Source organism: Lissotriton helveticus, chromosome 8 (genome assembly GCF_964261635.1).
Source record: "Lissotriton helveticus chromosome 8, aLisHel1.1, whole genome shotgun sequence".
NCBI classification, from domain to species: Eukaryota; Metazoa; Chordata; class Amphibia; order Caudata; family Salamandridae; genus Lissotriton; species Lissotriton helveticus.
This window is the reverse complement of record NC_136069.1, coordinates 961,560,228-961,582,104: the sequence shown is the minus strand read 5'-3', so window position 1 is coordinate 961,582,104 and position 21,877 is coordinate 961,560,228. Positions and strand designations below refer to the sequence as shown.

Sequence of the window (21,877 nt, the reverse complement as noted above, 5' to 3'; positions counted from 1 at the left end):
CAGAGAGCACGAAACGCGTCAGGGCTGGACATTATTTCTGTGAGGCAGCAAGCTGTTCCTGCGCTGTTTGCATCATCATTAAAATGGCAAAATCGAATTTTCCTGTTTGTGGCTCCCTCATTCCAGGCAAGCTTTTGTGAGTTTGATTAAAGGTGGCTTGTTGTCTGAGCCACGAGGCGAACACAGCTGCAGTTTGCAGTCCGAGCTGAAGCATCAAGCGATGAGTCAGTGAGAGGAGCAGGGAAAAGCCGGTGATGTGATTAATGGGGTGTTTGAACTGTGACACTGACCCCACAACCCACTGGGGATTTCATTTCTATTTTTGCACTGTGGATGAGACACGCAAAAACTCCTGCACTTCAAGAACCATCGGGCCATAGTTATGGCCACGCCCACTGAGGCGGGGATTATCAGAGACTAATGCAGGCATTAAAAGACTGGTTTCATTCACGTAAGTCCTCAACCCTTTGAAGAAGTGCGTCAGAGAGCACGAAACGCGTCAGGGCTGGACATTATTTCTGTGAGGCAGCAAGCTGTTCCTGCGCTGTTTGCATCATCATTAAAATGGCAAAATCGAATTTTCCTGTTTGTGGCTCCCTCATTCCAGGCAAGCTTTTGTGAGTTTGATTAAAGGTGGCTTGTTGTCTGAGCCACGAGGCGAACACAGCTGCAGTTTGCAGTCCGAGCTGAAGCATCAAGCGATGAGTCAGTGAGAGGAGCAGGGAAAAGCCGGTGATGTGATTAATGGGGTGTTTGAACTGTGACACTGACCCCACAACCCACTGGGGATTTCATTTCTTGTTTTGCACTGTGGATGAGACACGCAAAAACTCCTGCACTACAAGAACCATCGGGCCATAGTTATGGCCACGCCCACTGAGGCGGGGATTATCAGAGACTAATGCAGGCATTAAAAGACTGGTTTCATTCACGTAAGTCCTCAACCCTTTGAAGAAGTGCGTCAGAGAGCACGAAACGCGTCAGGGCTGGACATTATTTCTGTGAGGCAGCAAGCTGTTCCTGCGCTGTTTGCATCATCATTAAAATGGCAAAATCGAATTTTCCTGTTTGTGGCTCCCTCATTCCAGGCAAGCTTTTGTGAGTTTGATTAAAGGTGGCTTGTTGTCTGAGCCTCGAGGCGAACACAGCTGCAGTTTTCAGTCCGAGCTGAAGCATCAAGCGATGAGTCAGTGAGAGGAGCAGGGAAAAGCCGGTGATGTGATTAATGGGGTGTTTGAACTGTGACACTGACCCCACAACCCACTGGGGATTTCATTTCTATTTTTGCACTGTGGATGAGACACGCAAAAACTCCTGCACTACAAGAACCATCGGGCCATAGTTATGGCCACGCCCACTGAGGCGGGGATTATCAGAGACTAATGCAGGCATTAAAAGACTGGTTTCATTCACGTAAGTCCTCAACCCTTTGAAGAAGTGCGTCAGAGAACACGAAACGCGTCAGGGCTGGACATTATTTCTGTGAGGCAGCAAGCTGTTCCTGCGCTGTTTGCATCATCATTAAAATGGCAAAATCGAATTTTCCTGTTTGTGGCTCCCTCATTCCAGGCAAGCTTTTGTGAGTTTGATATATATATATATATATATATATATAGATATACAGCGTTGTTTGAATTGTTCAATGCCCAGGCATCCACTAAACCATGGCTATTTTTGAGGGAGGCTAATGCTCTATAAACTCTGGGCTTCCTACTGTGATGCCCCCCTTCATTATGCTGTCCTTGTCTTGAGTCAAGTGAGATATTAAAATCAGCACATAAAATTAATGGGCTAGGCCATGATGCAAGCTCCAACTCCAAATCCTCGAATATCTGAGGATCATCCTGGTTTGACGCATAAATTGAACAGAAGGTGAATCCTGCCTCTAATTCTACTATAGCCCACCTCCCCAATGTATCCGCTGCCTTTCGTTTGGCCAGTCCCAAATTGATCTTAGCTAATATAGCCACTCCCCGGGTATTTGAAGTTTGGGAGGTGCATGCTAGTAAATTATATCCTCTAATACCCAACAGCTTCTTTTTTCCACAAGGAATATGTTTTTTTTATAAACACACTACATCAATAGCGTTTGTTCTCAATAATTCCGATAAACTTGCCCCTTTTCACTCTATCATTCAGCCCTGCTACATTCAAAGAGCATATATGTATCCTCCCCATCTAAATTCAGTTTTCGTAACTCCACATAATCCCCTGCCTCTCTTTCTTTCCTCTATCATCTTTAATACAATTACCTGTTTGCTCTCTCCTATTTTAAATTATGTACAGTTTATATAATTAATTCTGGATATGTTTTTCTCCCCAGGTTTTTCCAACCCCCAACCACCCCCCCTCTCCACCACCCCCTCCCCCACCCCCATCCCATTCCTTCACCCAGCACCCCCACGAGAGGCGCTCAGACCTAGGTCTGTGCATAATGGGCGCATCGTGCAACCAAGAGAGCCCTAACTTAACCCTTAAATTTTGAACAAGTGCTACTTTCCCATCCAAACACCATGACCCCCAAATCCTCCCTCCAAATCACCCCTTTCTTAAACACCCCAATTATATTCCTTAAATAATTTCAACGTTTACCCACAATTAATATTCCTTAATCTGATCTGTTTTAACCATAAATCGGTAACGTAACCTTTCAAGCTATCCATGTATTTTTTTGCTTTAACTTATGAATGAAAGAATTGTGTTCCCCCCCAAAATTACTTTGAGTCTAGCTGGATTGTTCAAGTAAGCTTGTCGTTTCTATCTTGAAATGGTTTAATCAATTGCTGCAACCTTCACCGCCTTTCGACGGTGGAGTGGAAAAAATGTGGTCGGACAAAATAGACCTCATTCCAGGTTCTTTTTGCTTTTTGCCTAGCCTTTTAAAAAATAGCTTGGCATAGCCAAAATTTGCCAAAGTAGACCACAATGGCTTGTGGCAATACTCCTGCCTTCACAGGCTCTTTCTGCACAAAAGGAACACGGTGAGCGTGTTGCACCTCACGATCCCAATTCCAGTCCGTAAGTTCTGGGAGTGTATTTCGAAATAGTTTCACAACAAATGAGCGGATCTCAGCCCCTTCAACTCCCTCAGGAACCCCAAGCACCCTCAGAGTGTTCGTCCTCTGGCAGTTCTCCTGCTCTTCTAAATTCCATTACACAACTACTAATTGAGCCTAATGGGATTTTACAAGTGTCTGGTTTGCAGTAAGATCCGTTTCAGTTGCAACAACCCTTGATTCCAAGTTGGTCAGTTTCTCCCCAAATACACTACAGGTTTTACTCAATTTACGAACCACTCCCTGCACTTTTCGCATTGCTGTTTGGGCCTTGCGACTATCCTGTTGCGTCTCATCACGTTGCAGCGATATGACTTGAAAAATTGGTTCCTGGTCCGAAGCATGTTGTCCGCTAGGCCTTTGGCCCCCAAGGTGATTTGTAAATGGTGTAATCCCATGGAAGGTCCTTAGCTCTCGACTTTCTTTTTTCTTTTACAAGACATTTTTTACTTTGCCACCATCAGCCTCATCCAAGTCGCTGTTGGTCAAGTCTGTGGAGATATCTGAGAGATCCTCTGACCATTCACCCCATCTGACACTGAAAAAAAGTAATCACTAGGCTCCTTGTTTGCCTATTTTCCATCCCCAAAGTCCTTTATCACACTCCCATTATTTACACATCCTGCTCCTAGAAGCTCATCCATCTGAGAAGTACACATTATCTGAAAGTCCTGGGAAGAGGTTATTACTGTATTGACCTGAGAGGAAACCTGCCCACCAACACCCGCATTAGCTTCACCTAGATTCTCTTTATTAGTTATGACATTAAAACCAGCGCCTGGAGTATGCCCGGTGTTTCCCTCTCCCTCATTCACCGTCACAGTCATTTGGGGGTTATCTCCAGGCCTACCTTTAAGCTCATCCGTCTGAGTTCCCTGTAAAGCCTTATTCGAATTGGGAGATACTTCTTCTTCATTTCTCCTCTTCTCCAAGCCGCGCTCCTTGCTCTACCCGGTCACATTGTTGTGACACACCTCACCATGACCCGGAGCTGCTTTCCCCATGGGGCCTCTCATTAGATCAACCATCGAAGGGTTGGCCGTCAGATCTTCACTGCTGCCCCGCCTCTTCTTCTTCTCTCCGGGCATGAGTCAACTGGCTGTCCGTGGCACCCTTACCCAGGAGTCCGTGCCGGCGAAGTCAACGCTAGTGCTGCCGCTTCCTCACATGCATCTCCCGTCTCCGACTGGCCCCACAGAACGAGTCGTGCCGCCCTTGTCTTGGTGGTACCTCCTGCTGTTTTTGACCCCATCACCTCCGCCTCGATCTCAGTCTCAGCGAGCGTGGATTCCCAGTAAGGGTCACTGCCACTGATCGCCGTAGAAAAGCGCCTCAGTACCGCCAGTCCAATTAGTGTCCCTATTAAGCGTAGGTAATGTCTACAGTTCCCTGGGGGTGATTGATGCTTCCTCATAAAGAGCTCTCTGGGGTCATTGCTGCATCCCATTACTATTCCCGCATAGATGATTCAAGTTCTCAGTTGGGCTATACGCGGCTATGGTCTCAGACAACCACCATCTTGCCTCCCTCACCAACCGTATAGGTCTTATAGTCAGCATTTGCCTATTAAACCAACATATTCCGACAAACTTTAATGTCTCAGAAGAGCTCTGATCAATGGTTCACTTGTTTATCACCATACTACATTTCAATATTCAGGTGAATATCGCCCTCAAAATCTCAATATACAATGATATTGTCTAGTAATAAACATACATTTTGTCTGAGTCTTTCACATACGTGGCCTGTGGTGTTGCATTAGGGTATGAGAGAATAACTTAACACCAATATGTTTTTAAAAGGGGGGAAAATACAAACAACTTCTATAACAAACTCAAACCAAAGCAGCGGAGTGGAATGAATTAGAAAGCAGCTATTATTGTCTAAGGGGATCTGAGCTTAAAGCCGGGGGCCGGTCAGGGCGCAGCAAATGAGAGGGATGAATTTTCCTCCTCAACATTATCCAACCATTGCCTAATCTCTAGCCTTCATGGTAATTAGGTTGATTAAAGCAGCACGTATGCCCTTGCCTCTGCAGGGATATGAGCAAGCCTTCAAGGCTCAGTGTCATCACTTGAATTGTCCCGGTGGCTCTCCCTTTCCTCCTCATTAGTGTGCACTGGCTGTTCCCATGACATCATAATTTCCTTCCGTAGATTGGCAATGTGGCATATCCACACTCTCCTAGCCTCCTTCCAACTCAAGGATCTACCCTCAGCACCCACCCAATTAATTACATCCCGATTCCAGTATTCAACTGTAGGTCCCTGCGCAGACTTCCATACTAACGCTATTCTGTGCTTAGCAAGATCCAAAGCTAGATCGATCGGTCTGTTCCCAACCTTATGTTTCTGTGGGCGGAGAAAGAGCCACAGCAAGCACACCCGGGCTGTAGATGCCAGTTCCTTCCCCCGAACCTGTTTAAGTCTAAAAACAATGGCATCCCAGTAAGGGCTTATTACTTGGCAATCCCAGAGCATGTGCATGAAATCAGCATCCCGGTGGGCACATCTCGGGCAGTTTCGTATATCCCCCATAGGTGACGTTAAGTCAGTGAGGGGTCATGTAGGTCATATAAATTACATTAAAAAACAAATACATTTGAAGCTTGTGTTTGGGGAAATCTTCTTGGAACTAGACATCTAAAATATTATATTGTATGGAGGAAGAAATGTTTTGAAGACATTTTCCAAACGTTGTTCTCAATATAGACTAGATTCTTGTAAATTCTGAAAAATGCCATGGCAGAACAGACTTGGTCATGATTTCAACTACTAATGCTGATTTCCTACAACTGAGAGCATTGGATTGGATTGACAGGGCTTAGGATTCTACCAGATGGCAGGGCCAACGACAAAGCAGCGGAACTACAGGACGGCAGTCGGCGAATCAAAGTAGAATGAGAAGTGCCATGGAGATTACCAGCGCTGAGGCTACCGGGTGCAACAGCGGCAGGAGCCGAGGAGCAGAAGGCAGAGGTCGGTGATTGTGGGAACTGACAAGCAATGACAGTAACAGTGGCTGGGGTGAGCAAACATAGAGCAGCATAGTTTGGGTGCAAGACTGAGTGCAGTAGCCACAGCGAGCTGCTGCAGAGAGAGAGCCCAGGTCCCCTGTAGAGGCAGACCAGCTAGGACTGGGTGTGGCTTGCGGGGAAGCCTGGTGAGCTCCTGCTCAGTCTCCAGCTCCTGCTCAGCACTTAGTCCACTCTCATCTGCCTGCCTTGTTTTATTTGTGTCTGATTCGCTTTGCCCTGCTCTGCTTGGTCTGCTGCCAACTGCCAATTGCTGCCCTTTATTACTGCCTCTCCCTCTCTGATCAAGCCATCAGCCATTTGATCTTGGAGTGTGTGGCTAACTACCAACTGCTGCCTCATTGCTGCCTTTCCCCCAGAAGTCCCAGGGGTTCAGCCAGCAGCCCCTGGAGTGTCCCGCCGTCAATCATTGCTGCCTACCACTGATTACTTCCTCTGAGCTCACCCACAGGCTCCAGGCACCTACTGGCAGCTATTAGCCACCCGCTCCACAGCATGTTTGCAAGCCTGGGTGTGCTCTGTGGTTAGGTTGCATGACAACATCTAATTAGCAGTTCCCCTCACTCAAAGCATTGAAAGATAGGTCCCAAGGCAGACAAGCTAGGGACTGTACAGGCTCCACCGAGCATCAAAAGCAGCATTACTAACAGCTCACTAATCAGCCTGACTCAACTAACAATTCAAATCACAAATAAAGGTGCACACCAGCTGCACCAACTCATCAGTGTAGGTCCAGCAATAGTGACAGGAGGAGGCTACCTCGATAATAACCCAAAGGAAAAGGAAGAGCAAGGGACCTAATGAAATCAACAAGAAAATTTCAATGGCGGAAGAAAACAACATACCCCAGTGTTCGATTTTGGTAGACGTAGATTCTACCTCATCTACCAAAGTACTAAACATCAACTATCAGCCAAAGATCTCCACAAAATGTTCATTTGTGAGGGACGCATGCAGCATTATGCTCAATTAACGAAAACCTCAACTGTCTCCCCTCCCCACTGATCCCATTGGCTCTCACCCAATCAATTTCAGTAACTGACAGGTTAAAGTTGAGATCTGAAGAGAATACAAGCATGGCCAAAGAATCATTAGGTATGGATACCTATCAAGGGATAATTGCCCCAAAAAGGAAAAGTCTTGCTTGAGCGAAGAATAATGCAGATGCACTTTGCTCTTTTCATTCCAAAACATGACAATATCAAGTAACAACTGCAAAGGGAATACTCCCTTTGCTTTGATGGAGATGTCCAGGAGTCTAGACCCTCCGCTTGAACCAACAATCATAAGCTTGTTAAGCAAAAGCCTAAACCCCAAAATGACCTGTTCAACCAAATATCACACAGCAGTTTCTCCAATGAATCCAGAAAACCACATACATAGCTTTGCACAAACACACAATGAGGTTTCTTAGAAAGGGTAACAAAAAAGAACTACCAACAGGGCCCCCCCAATCACAGGAAATGAAGGAATTGCCATACATCTGCCCGATGATAGACTAGGAAGTTCAGGGCACCCCATTCTGCCCTGAGCAGTCTGAAACACCATAGGGCAATACTATTTCGGATTCACAGAATGATAAGGCAGGTTCAAACAAGTTATCAAGTTCAATTGACCTTAATACAGCTTTACATCAACTTACAAACTGCCAAGCAATTATCTACAGTGAACAAGAAAATAAATATAAAGATGTCCCAAATGGCGAAGGAACCAACACTTCATTCCCTACAACCCAAGAATGGAAACGATTGGTAGCCTCACATTCCTCTGACTCCTCCCAGGAGGATGATAAGGATAATAATACTCACCAAAACTGCAGCAACTAAGAGAATCAAATGGGTACAGAAAAATATGGTTATCCTTGTTAAATAGTTTGCAATTATCAATAACAGCAATGCAGTACCATTCTGACAAAATGGATGTTCAATTATCTATTCTCAACTACATGGCTAATCATGTCTCAAATATTGATGCCAGACTATCGGACATGAACATCTTGATCAAAAGGGCCCAGGCAGAAACACAACTAATGCAAACACACTGCACCTGTGCTGCTATAGTCAACAAACTTTCAACCCTCCCAATGGGGGACCTCATAGCAGATATAAAGAATGCAATGAACATGGCAAGGACAGTAGACAGATACAGCCAAAAAAAGGGCCCAATGGAGGGAATATCTAGCATCACAGTGGTGACGACCTATTCAGGCACAGCAAACAGATCCACAAAGGAATCACCTGAAACAACATGGGAACTTCCCCATTCTAATGTCAGGAGAGCAAATACAGCCAACGTGGCAGTAAAATACACTAGCGGAAAGGATCCAGAGGGGGGGTGAGCACAGAAGGAGGGTCAGGTCACACTGGCCATCACAAGGCCAACACACACATCAAAGATCTACAGCCCATAGAGCATCAATTGCAATTCGCAGGAGAGCAATCAACAAGAATGGGCATATGCCTATCAAAGCAACCTCATGACGCAGGAAAAGAGGAAATAACACATAGCCGAAAAAAGAGGAGGAAGAGTAGAAAAAGTAAGAAGGATTTAACAGCTTATTTGTAAACTGCCACTGATAATCCAATCATAAAAAGCCCGGCACAGAGGGCAATCTGTGGACCATCAATCTCAAATGTGGATCACAACTCCAGCCAATTTGGCACAATGATTGCAGCAGGCATAGAACTCGAAGGTAATAAGGTTGAAAATGCTCTGCCTGACTCCATCCCCAAAGCAACCGATGGAAATCTTAAGATCAAAAATAATGACACGTCTGTAACGAATGCAGAGTCATGCTCATAATGAATACAACTCCCACCACTATGGAGGGGCTGGCCATGCAAGTTAACACTCTAAAGTCCCACATCCAGGAGGTACAGGTCCCACAAGCAAACTTCCCAGGTGACAACCATCAGTCACAGCCTAAAATCTGTACTATTCTGTTCATTCCTGAATGCAAGTCTAGAAGCCGGAGGGATGTCCTCAACAGAGAGAATATCATACGATTATTTTCATCAATTAGTAGCCTGGGGAACATAAGATCTCATGATGTGGAAACAATGAATTCAAGGATTTTAAACAACTTTCACACTACAATTTAACCAAGGCAACCTGGGCCATACACACAATAGTAAGGAGAATTTTAGGAGTGGTAGGCCAACTAAATGCTTGGGTAATCAAAACAAAGCCATACTAAAAACCGGATCCACTGTTACCAACCAGACAGGAGCAGGAAAAGTCAAATACCCCACCCCCTAGGAGGAAGGTAAACTTAATTCTCAAAGGGGCATGGATTTTATGTAGATAGATCTAAAAGACCAGGTGACTGGCACTGGCTAGCTAGGACAGTCAATCCACAAAGTAATATTACCTGACAAGCAGCATAACATCTAGTAAACATTTCCCACCTACAATTTTGTTTTTGGAACATAAATGGATTGGGGAACAAATAATGGATACTCCTACTTTACTTTCATTCTTCTATAAGAAAGCTGGCTAGACCAGCCTTACCATTTGCATGGTTTCAAAACACACCATCTGTATGCAGTAAAAGGTGTCATATTTGGGCGCCTGAAAGGAGGACTGACAAGCTATTTCTCAATTAAGAGCATAAATGCGACCAAGGAAGTGGATGTCAAGTCAACTCAAACAAACACTATAAAAACATTCACGGTGGACATAGGTGAAGGCATCAATTAGCAACAACCAAAATTGTCAAATATATACCTTCACCCATGCGACAAAATCAACGGAGTCAAATTCTTGAGATTCAAAATAACTAGACTACTTCCAGAACAATCAACATCTAACTTTCTGGTGACAGGTGATTTCAAAATGCATCTTTTCAGGCCCCAAGAAAAGAATGAATTATTGGAAGAACAATTTTCTGCATGGAAGATCCCCCAGCAAGAAGAATGTAACTAGGTTAGGCAAGAAACTTACAAGGGACATGGAACATCTGAGCTTTTGCGCACTAAACGGGTACTTCCCGATAGACAAACCCCGGCAGCGATATTTTATAATGCATCAGCTAGTACAATAATAGATTACATCTTTGTAACCTTACCCTTGTTCAGCAAAATCCCAGCTATTCAGATAGGTACATGGGATCAAAGTGATCACCTACCACAAGAAATCACTATGAACTGACTTGGCTAAGCACCAACCCAGCAAATGGAGGACCCCAGTTATATTCACGCAGGGAACTTTAGAAGAATTTAATGCAAAATTCACCAACCAGAAAAGCTGCTTGCTCTGGCAAAGTCACTTTGGGACAAAACTATTTATTAAAAAGTTAGGAAAAATGCATCCAGAAAGTTAAGGTGCTTGCTCACCACTAAGAGATACTCTTCAAAAACCGAACTCCCGTAATCCGCTAAACAGGCCATCCAACTACTTTCCCATCTAGCAAAACTCCCATTTAAGGGAGATGAAGAAAGCAATAAACAGAAAACTACAGAGACTAAGCTGAACAGGCTCAAACCCCACCATCCAGGAGGAATTAATGCAACTAAAAATAAACATGAAGAAGATAATCTGGCAATCAAAAAGGGAAGCAAAGGACAAGGTCTGGGCCAAGCTATTACATGACTTCAATTCTAAGAATAGTACAAGATTCCGGTGCACAATAAACAGCTTATATAACCCAAGTGGGCACAGAGTTAATTCACATCTAATGGAAGAAGCCTGGGCAATCCTCCTCCACCACCACTTCAATACAGAATCTGAATCCATGAATGGGGAAATCTAGTCCCAGCTACATATCAGGGGATAAATCCCCTGACCAAACCAAATCACTAATAACCACTTCATTCTCACTCAGTCAACCAGCTTAAAATTAGGATAGTAAAGGCAGGATACAGGGTGCACCTGGCCCTAATGGGATTCCACCAATTATTTGTAAATAGGACCCAGGCTATTAGGTGACAGAACAATACCACTCTTTAAGCATATTGTGGGAGGAGAAACAATACCAGCTTCTTGGATGGGGTCTATTATATTCCCAATATACAAGAGAGGCAACAAGAATGAAGAAAAAAGCTACAGAATGACAGCATCAATAGATATCAATGCTAAATAATATGCTGGCCTTCTCTTGCTTGGACAAACTTTCAGATATGGAAACTGAAAAATCAATTATTCCCCATAACCAGATCAGTTTCTGCAAGGGTATGGAAATTATTACGAAAATACTTGCCCTCTCCCTCTTAAGACACTGTAAAAGTTGCAAATCTACCACTCTACATGTGTTTCATCGACTACTCATCAGCCTTCGCCAATATAGACAGGAGGAAGCTATGAGCTAAACTCAATAAAAGAAATACATCTCCTGCTCTCCTGAATCAGCTGATCCTTCTAACACTGACACTTGGGTCCAAGTGAAAGTCGCCGTCTAACTGCCCAGAAAAATACCAACTACAAGGGGGCTTACACAAGGGTGCTTAATGGCCCTGATCTCGTTCAACTTTTTTATGGCAGATTTATCTATAGAGCTGGACAATTGCAACTCACACGTCCCAAGGATGGCTGGGCTTGCCCTTTCCAACTTACTCTACAAAGAATGATCTAAGGAACAACTTAAACAGGTCTAAAATGATGCGATTAAATAAAAAAAACTCAACAAACTATTGCTGGCATTTGGTTGGCTAACTTATAGAAGTAGTTGAGGAATAGAAGTACTTGGGAATCATAATAAACAACAAAGGCACGCTTGCAGCTCAAAAAAGAAGCCATTGGGAGAAGAGGAAACTCAATATCAGCTGCATTAAAAATATCAAACATAAATTGCTTGCCCGAGCCTCATGCCACTGACCCAAGTGCTCCAAGCAAAACTCATACCAAAAATCACTTATGGGAGCAAGTGTTTTTAGGGGAAGGGAAAAGGCACCTTGGACAGTACAGTTTCAAGAGTAATAAGAATGATATTCAAGCTACCTAAATACACTTCACTAGCCTAAATCAGATTGGAATTTGGCCTGCAGAAGCAAGAAATTGCCCGTAAAGGTGCCTACCTAAAATGCTGGCACAAAATCAAAAGTGTAGTGGCCGGGTAAATGAACGCACACTTCATGGACGGAGATACAGTCAAAAAAAGAAAGCATGGCCATGACTTACTTGCTTGCCTCGATAGATCACTTGGGCCTAGGGGATTTGGGGGGCCTCTGGGACGCATAACGGCTTCAAACACCTTGTTAACAACACAGTAAAAAAGAGTTTCCCAGGTAGCAGTTAAGGCAGCCGTTAAAGAAAAAGGCTCATTGATGGTACTTCCTCCAGAGCCCTCCCTCCCAAACTTATCTATGTGCATTTTACAAAGTTAATAAAGGAAAAATATCTTCACTATCGTATAAGCATTTTTCCAACTCTGCTGCACCTGCCACCTTAGAAACGAATACAGTCATCTACTATTTGCCGCCTATGTGGGAAAGCAAAAGAGAATGTGCTACACTTACTGTGCATCTGCAGAAAGCTGCAACTTGAATGCCGATTGCTACTAAAACAATCTTCAAGAACAAGTGGATAAGAACTTGCAGGCAGGCAGTAAAAGCATGCTTTGAAGGTGGCGAGGTTAAGTTGAGCTGCTGTTGTGTACGGTTTATGGACACAGTGGGAAAAAAACTTCAATAACCAGCAACTAAAGGGTTAAACATTCTCTTACTCTGCAACTAAAAGGTTCTCTGCAGGGATGCCGGTTTGACAATAACTAACAATTGAGCAGAACATTCCACTCTGCCATATGCAGCTGAATAACCCTTTTCGTCATTTCCTCCCTCTCATAGCCGAAACACGGCCTTACTCAGCAATTGGGACTCATGAGCCCACTGCTTTCATTGTTATGCTCTGGCTCATCACTTTGAGAATTACAAAAATTCACATGAAACTTGAGCTGTAGACAAATAGTATTATGGGCACCCGTTAACATCACTTCTGTTATCTGTAGAACAGCTATTCACAATACTGGCTCTCTTTTCATCAGACTGTCGATTATTTATTTTTAGACTACTGTATTTTGGAACTTTTATCTATATTAAAAAATATATATACATATATTATTTAAATACAACAAAACAGTTTTTTAACAATTTTATATAGGATCTGAATTTAGTACATTTTCTTTGTATAATAAGAATTGCAATTTCCGGTTTTAATCCTGGAGAAGTAGAGACATCACTGCAATGGTTTTAATTAATCACGCAAATAAAGTTATCTTATCTTATTGTGGCAGAACATCAAACACTAAAAGCAATTGCAGCTTTGCAGGCATACATGTTAGCATGTGTTTTACCTGTAACTGTTAATTCCGTAGTTCGTCTAATTAGAAATCCTCCAAATCTCAACTCGCAAGTGTAATTTCCTATATCATCTTCTCTTACTTCCCGGATGACAAGTGTATCTCTTTTGACTACGATGCTGGGCCGCCATATTTTTGCCTTGCATTCCTGTTTAAATGTGAAAAGGTAGCTTGTATCATTATAGGTTGAATATCTGAAGAACACTCATTGGTCCATGTTTTACTTAAACAGTTAGACAATAAAGTATGATATACCATTAATTGCACCCTGAGGCAAAGGTATGCGTATACTGCTTTTTAAAATAATGCAATGCTACTTATGTTGTATAACTTTATTCGATATACAATATCATAAAAGTATAAAAACATTAAAAAACATTTTAAAAGGGCAAAGCTCCACCCAGGAAAAGAAACGTTGCACAATATATACAAAGCTATCGTATGTAACATAGTCCATCCATGATGTGTGATACATACGTTTATAATACAAGTTGATCATATATTGGTTAGGCAGTTAAAAAACCATATATCATAGAAAGACTAAATGTGCATCATTACAGTGTAACAATCTACAGTTCCACGGCCTGTACTTGGGTAATCCCGGAAAGTTTCATCCTACTCAGCCAGGCACAACCCAGGTATTTGGCCAACCCACATATTAAACTGGGGATCGAAGTCTCGCAGCACTGCCCCATGGCCTCTACAGCCCAGATTGAAACAGACGGGTTTCAACCATTTCCTCCTCGCCTAGCCATAAGCTGGGCAGGCGTAGAGGAAATGGGCGACGGATTCCGTAGGGGAAGCACAGCCCGGACACCCCAAATCACTCCCCCTCATGTGCCTCCAACCTGCTTTAAAATCGTTCACTGGAAGGGTGCCAAACCGGAACTTCAAATACAAGGCCCTATCTTTCGGGGACTCAATAAGGTCCGAAAGGGATTCTAATTTGGGCACAGGCTTAGCGCTCAAGAAAGATTCTGTCAGGGTGCCACAATTCTCGCTTCTAGATGCGGCTACGGCCACCCAATCCCAGTATGCCTTTTTTACAATTACTTTGGGTGGCGGATCCTGACTCACCCACGCTTCCCCCAAACCAATGTCCCCCACTAGCTGTTTCAAATTGGTTAGCCAAGCTATCTTGTGCCCAGTATCTCGTTCTATCAATTCGGTAAGTGCAGTAGCATAGTGGCATAGCTCAGGTGACCTTCTGAGGCGTGTCCAGAACAGTAAGGGGCGCAGTCTTGCCACCTCATTTATTGGATGTCTCCCCAAATCATAGAGGAGCGGGACTAGTGGGGTCGATGGAGGAAGCGAGACCAAGTCTCTGAAGAACTTGTTCTCTGATCTTACTAGGTCTGTGACCTTCTCGAAACCCCACAGTTCCGCTCCATATAAAGATGAGGGCAGGGCCTTTCCCTCATAGATCTTAATGGCAGGACCCACTGGTCGGCTATAGGAGAGGCGCTGATGTTTAGCAATGGCACCCGCTACTCGTTTATGGTTAAGGTGCATCTTAGCCAAGTGCGAGGACCAGTTCATCCGACTGTTAATCCTCACTCCTAAATAGTCGAAGGCTTCAACGAGTTCCAGGAGGGAGTCATTCAATCTGATGTTATTTTTTAAATTTTTCGATGGTGCAAGGGCCATTAGTTTTGTTTTGGATGTGTTTATAATCAAACCTCTAGCATCACCAAACTGGGTGAAGCGGTCAAGTAGTTGTTGTAGCCCCATAGGGCTTTTTAAAATCAGGAGGGTGTCATCCGTAAAAAGCAGTGTGGTGATTTTTTTCCCGGCCAGGGTTGGGGCATCGGCCCCGTCCTCCCTCAAATGGTCCACCACCCCATTAACAAATAGGGAGAACAGGGTGGGGCCCATAACACAACCCTGGCGGACCCCTCTATTGATCGCTATCCTTTCAGTCAGTTGACTCTGGTTACCCCACCTCACTCTTGCGTAATTCCCCTCATGGAGTCGTTTAATGAGGTCCAAGATTGGGGCGGGAGTACCAAGGTCAAGCATTGTCTGCCATAGCTTGGCACGAGGGAAAAGGTCAAAGGCCGTTCTTAAATCAATAAAAGCCAAATAAAGGCTGCCTTTCTTGATCGTGACAGACTTCGAGTAAAGAGCAAGAAATCTGAAGACCTGGTCCATCGTGCCAACCGCCTGGAAGTGTGACAGAATGCCCTCCTTGTCGATCCATGACCTCAATCTTGTCAGTAGGACCCTGCCAACCACTTTCTGGGCTACATCGATCAAGCTGATCGGTCTGTAGTTGGCAGGGTTCTCCCGGTCCCCCTTCTTGTAGATGGTCACAACCTCAGCACTCTTCCATGAATCGGGCACTGGGTGTCCGCTCACGATGAGGTTGAGGATCGAAGTATGAAATGTGCCCAAAGATTTTTATCATACAGCATAAGGTCACCAGGAAGACCATCAGGGCCTGCGGCCTTACCCGGGGCAATTGTTGCGATTGCCGATAGCACCTCACTTAACCCAAACGGTTCCCTTTGGGTATGTGGCTCGGGGAGTGTAGGCCCTGTCGCTTGCTCCATAGGTACAATCCCACCCTCACTGGAATATAGGCCATAAAAGTGCTCAAACCATTGGTGGTTTGCTATCGGATCTGCTCCTTTCCTGATGCTAGTGCTAATTAGGTCCCAGAATCTAGTGGAGTCTTTCAGCTGGGCAGCGGATTTCAATTCTTGCCAGTGCATTTCCTCCCACAGACGTTTGGCAATATCAACCGTCCGGTAATAGAGTTTTCTCGCTATGACTATGCTTGGTTGGTCTTTTGCTCGTAGGGCCTGTGTCAGTTCCTGCCTCCTTGTCCTACAAGCCTCGGAGTACCACGGGTTTGCAGCCTTTGGACGGGGGGTCTTGCAACCGACTTTTTCTTTGACCAGGAAGAACTCGCCTATCTTCCCCATAGCCTTCTTATAAACTTTCGTAAGCTGAGACTCCTGTAGGGCCACTGGGGGGGGGACTTGTTATATCATCTAGTTCAAAGATGCTAAGGTTTATGGCATCCCTGATACTTTCGAAGGTTGATTCCTGCTTTGCAACCTTGTTCCATCTGCAATTAGAAGGGGTTATCTCCCTAGTCCCTAGTCAGCTGCCTCATAGGGCCAGATGGTTCAATGGAGGTAGTATCCTGTGCACGCCTCAGCTGCATACATAGAGGATTGTGGTCGCTATCACACCTGGGGACCACCTCCATGGCAATAAGGTTGGCCCATGACCCCACGTCTAGTAATATATAGTCAATGCGTGATGGGGACCTAAAACTATTATAGGTAAATGCTCCTGATGGATCAGATCTGGTTCTGCCATTCGCTGCTCGCAGATTATGCTCCAATGTTAGAGCATTGATTTGGACAGCTCTCTGGGTCCATCTCTTAATAGGGGCCAGAGTAAGTTGGGGAATAGCCCGTTTGGAATCCACGTCCCCAATACCCAAAATGTCTTCGTTGCACAGGGGCTCAAAGGTGCTATTGAAATCGCCAGCAAAGATAATCCCTGTGTTGGTATTAATAGCCGACAATTCCATATTGAGAGTTGATATGCTACTTTACATATTGTAGACCGTGTAAACACTACATTGGAAGAAACATAATGAAATAAACCTTAACAGCGTATAAATAATTTGCTTTGTGTATAAATATTGGCACATGATTTATTGACTGACTTAAAGGCACCTTTATCGCTAACTCAGTCAACATAATTTCTATTAAATGTATTGTGAAATGACATACTTAAAACTTGCTTCAATATCTTATATTTTAAGACTTTTGAAACATTTAATTTTCAAAAATGGTCAATGCAGGAAATTGCTTAAATTAGGCTGCTGTGCTATCATAAATATATGTATCTATAATTTGAAAAATATTTTCTTGTACAGTATAGCGAGTATGTAACAAAGTGGTTCTTGAAACCATCAACAATTATAACAATTCTAACAAACATGTTACTGCCTGCCCATCTCTACCTCTTCTCAGAGAAAAAAATCACACTAGACTGACAGCCCAAACTAGTGAAACTCCAATTTGCTGAATCCTAAAATGAGGCATGTTTAAATGTACTATGCAATAGGTAGAAGGAAAATGTAATCAGGCACACCTAGATTTAGGTGTACTATTGTCCAAGATATGTTAGTGATAGCAGGGTAAGATAAAGCTAGAGGCCTAAGCTACATGCAAGGGTAGAGGTACTAATGTTTAGCCAGGGGAAGATATACTAGGGTGTAGGTAGGAGTGCTAATATTGAGGTACTTATCAATGGTAGAAGTACTAGGGTAGAGGAAGCAGTGAATATTACAGGTAGAAGTGAGAGCAGATGACAAAAGCAAAGCGAAACCATAATTGAGGAAATAGGAGTTGATTTCAATATAGGAAATGGGAAGAGGAAAGAAAGGAGGACAAGTATATTGGCGGTCTCTAAGGATCAGACATGTGGAATAATTATATACCATATAAAAGCAAAATCCCCAAAGGTATCAGCAAGTCACCCCAGGGCTGAGTTGAAAATTGTACAAATGAATAAAACTGACAGAAATGCACTACTGCAATATAATAGAGGATTGATGACATCCACAATTTTACAGGCACAGAAATGATCATTTTCTTCAAGTTGTTCAATGTATTATATAAAATAATGAAATATTTTCAAAACTGTGGGGAACATTTTAGTTTTTTTCTCACTATTTAGAAAAATTAACCTAATTTCAGGTGTTAATTTCAGGGGTTACCTTGAAGAGGACTGCAGCCCAGGTGCCACATGTACACAATGTAGAAATTATGATGTCCTAATTGCGATTCTTACCGAATTGCAATTAGGAAATCACAATTCTAATGTAAGAAAACATAGAAATGTTCAATACCGATTCCCAATGGGTCACAAATCAGTCTACCTCATAAATAATAATGAGCAATGTCACATTTTGTCACCCATTAGAAATATTAGCCAACATGTCTGCAGTTGCTTTTTAATGAACCAACTTTTTTTAATGCGGCTAGTGTTCCTTAACCCCTTCGACGCTGATGACAAAGCCAGCTCGTCATCAGCGTTACCTGCGCTGCGCGGATGACGAGCTGGCTTTGTCACGATCAAGGCACAGCGGGAAAACGCGGTGTATGTACACATGGCCCCAAGTGATACATCCAAACCAGCTGTGTGTGGTTTGCCTTCCAACTTTCTTTTTAGTGTGCACTCCTTCGCACAAATTACCAATATATTTAAAAAACAGAGAACTATTAAGGATATCATTGCACTTTCTTTTTTCCTCCTGATGGCTTTCTATCATGAAAATGTTCTAAACTAAAAAGAGATCTCAATTAACTAATGAAGCAAATGCAGAAAGTTGTGTATCACTGAATAGTACTTGTTTGCACTGATTAACTACAAGTCCTTTTTGGGCAGTATTAAACCCTTTAAGGCCGTCATTGATTCACTGGGTTGCAAAATTTCCCTAGGGTAAGTAACTTACTGCACCTGTTATCCCATGTCAAATAGGATTACTTTAGAAGCCATCCCACAGCCACTGGATGACCATCCATCTACTGTAGAAGTCATTGTATTTACATAGACATTATCAAGGTCTTAAACTGATCAGTAGAGTTTAGAAACGTGAGCCTGGTGATTTGAGGAGGACCTGAAAATGAGTATCTGATTACGTCAGAAGATGTGATTGTTACTTGTGATTTGAGGATGACTTGAAAATGAACACATGATGATTTCCCAAGCTGACATTGTTCCTGTTAATTTCGATATGAATATATGATTATTTTACAAGATGAAATCGCTTCCCATGACAAGGAGATGATTGAAAATGATTAATTGATTACAAAGTTATTTTGTTATTCTAATTATTGCATACACTGCACTAAGAAAAATTAACACTTTTAAGGAACAAGTATTTATTACCGCAGCAAAAATTTGTTTCTCAGTACGTCTAAAAAAACTACAGAGAATGTGATAAAAACAGCAAGAAGACACGTTATAAACAACAAGAATAACATGAACATTTCTAATATGGTGAAAATGTCACTTAGAAACTAACACCCTAAAATCTACTTCTATGTGCTATACTAAGAAAGCATGGAAGGTCAGGGCCAGACTGGGAACCAAAAACGGCCCTGGCAAAGTACTCAGCTGCCCCCCCCCCACATAGATTGTGTGCATCAAGGTGTGCAACCCAGACCTTTCCACATCATCAATTCAGACTACAATCATTTGGCTATATGTCTGTATGTGTTCAAAGTTAACAAATGTAGCATTAAGTCTTGTATCTATGTCATCAATCAAATGACTAAATACTTGTAAAATTCTTAGAAAGATGAGTTCAGGCAACATCTGTCTTTAATGGCAGACATGACAATGATTCTGCATGAATCAGGAAAGATGGCGACTTCCATTGATTAAATGTGAGAAGATGGCAACCGCCGTTAGCTAAGATGGTGTCATGTACTACATAAGATGGAGTCGGACCTTAGGGGCTTTACTTCATCCCCAGCTTGTATGTTTGAATGTGAATTCATAGGGGTGTATCTAACCAGAAGGGATTTATCTATCAAGTAGTGAAATCCATGCTCTCAAATTGCTGTGGCCTAAAATACCAAAATATCTAGAGTAAGTATGCATTTAATTAGACTATGTATATACAATTTAATAGAAGCATTCAATGTGAAACATATAAAAGAAACAATAAAATGTAGGCAAGCAACAGATTATATATTTAAACATAAAACATTATAAATAGTAAGCGAAGCAGGAATATTTTTAATCCTTGCATTGTTCCAGATAATTAAATCTATTGAAAGTGATTTTGTGTGTGTTGGAGATCAAACATATCACTGATGATATAAAATAGGTCAGATTAAAAATATGCGATATATAAAAACAAGGGAAAAAGTAAATCTTGTTAAAAAAATGAAATGAAAACAGTTCTCTATTTCATAGTCCATTTAGGCTTTGTAGCATATATCTTGTCGTTGGCCTACTCACCTGTTGACTTGATTCTTCATCAGAGGTCATGTCCATATTCTCGATGTACATGCAGCATATCTGTGATCTTTAAAGAAACCATACAGAGTGAGTTCATAGTTGACAGTTTGTGTATTTGATGGATCAGCAAGTGGTTGCTTGTCTGAGGCACTCAATCCTAATTGTGTTTCCTCTCCTTCTGACTTAACAGATCACAGCGAGTCAAGCCACTCATCAGGATACTGTTCTTTTATAGGTAGCATCCTGTAGAAGGGACAGATGCATTTCTCAGCATTGTTTCTGCTACTCAAGTAGAAGTTGAATAATCATTTCCATATCAAGATAAGCCACCAGGGGCTGTTCCAGGTGGTAAGTCCAAAATGATTTTAGTTGGACAGTTTATGCACCAGAACACAGGCTATACCTATGTAGCATCCATTTTGCAAATGTTGCATCTAGTGCTCACTGAGTTCAGCTAGCCAAGCATGTCCCATGTAGTGTGCTAGAGTCTCTCTTCAGCTTTGTTCAGCTGGAGAAATGTACTCCATGTTGTTGATTTCCTTTTCGAACAGAAGTAAGATGATGATACCACTGCCAATTAGCAGTACAATGATGGGAAATTCTCCAAAAAGGCTGAAGAACAGCGAATGAAAATATGATACAATAAGTCCAAATACTGCCTGAAATTCAGTCACTAGACCAGATCCAATGTTCTTAAAAAGTTGCACAACACCAGTTGTCAGAGACAAAATAAATATTGTTTGTACAATATCACCAAAATATGACAGGATTTGCGTGTGTAACAGCAGTTCTGTCTATCTGAAGGTTATAAACTACAACTGTTGAAGCCAAATGGATTTATTTTTCAGCAAAACAGACAATTATTTGTTAAATCTTCAAAACACAAAGATTTCATGCCTATACTAGGCCAAGGGATGCTCCTAATGGTATTCAGAGGCGGAGGATACAAGGTCCTTCCACAGCACTGTATTGTTTCTGAAATGGTTATCAGGTATGGCTGGCAAGATTCCAGCCCACAGCAAGTAACATTTGTAAGGAATAAATGGGAACCATTATTCAGGAGTACATGCTGTGTAGGGGATGGATTTAATACGAGAAACAGATAAAACACAACTTAACTCTGGCATCAAAGTGCTACACATTCAGTGCAATGATATGGTGTCACACAGAAAGGAGAACCCAAGGGGATTTTTACAATTTGCTGTACTAATGTACACAAGGTCACTTTAATTTTCATTTAAACAGATGTGGGAAAAAGGAAACTTCCATAAGTGGAATAATTGTGAATTGTGCATTGTTTCATACCAGCCAACAGATTTATATTTTTGACCCTCATGAAAATTAAAGGATGTAATGGGCAAAGAAATATTACTGTGAATTAGCAAAGTAATATGTGGAGTGTCACTGACTGCATATGGTGCATCTTCAACTTGTTCTACACTTAATAGCGTGTATTTTAAGCCATTGTGTTTTTGCATGAGTGTCAAAATATATGGT

The 21,877-nt window shown here is 42.5% G+C and overlaps 1 protein-coding gene across 1 annotated transcript in view; it reads right to left on the bottom strand.

Annotated features, from left to right (window-relative positions):
* IL1RAPL1 (interleukin 1 receptor accessory protein like 1) overlaps positions 1-21,877 on the bottom strand; it is a 2,344,491-nt gene that overhangs the window by 802,401 nt on the left and 1,520,213 nt on the right. The window contains exon 7 of the mRNA XM_078656096.1: positions 13,376-13,529. Coding sequence (XP_078512222.1) covers positions 13,376-13,529 — 154 coding nt within the window. The remainder of the gene's footprint in view (positions 1-13,375; positions 13,530-21,877) is intronic.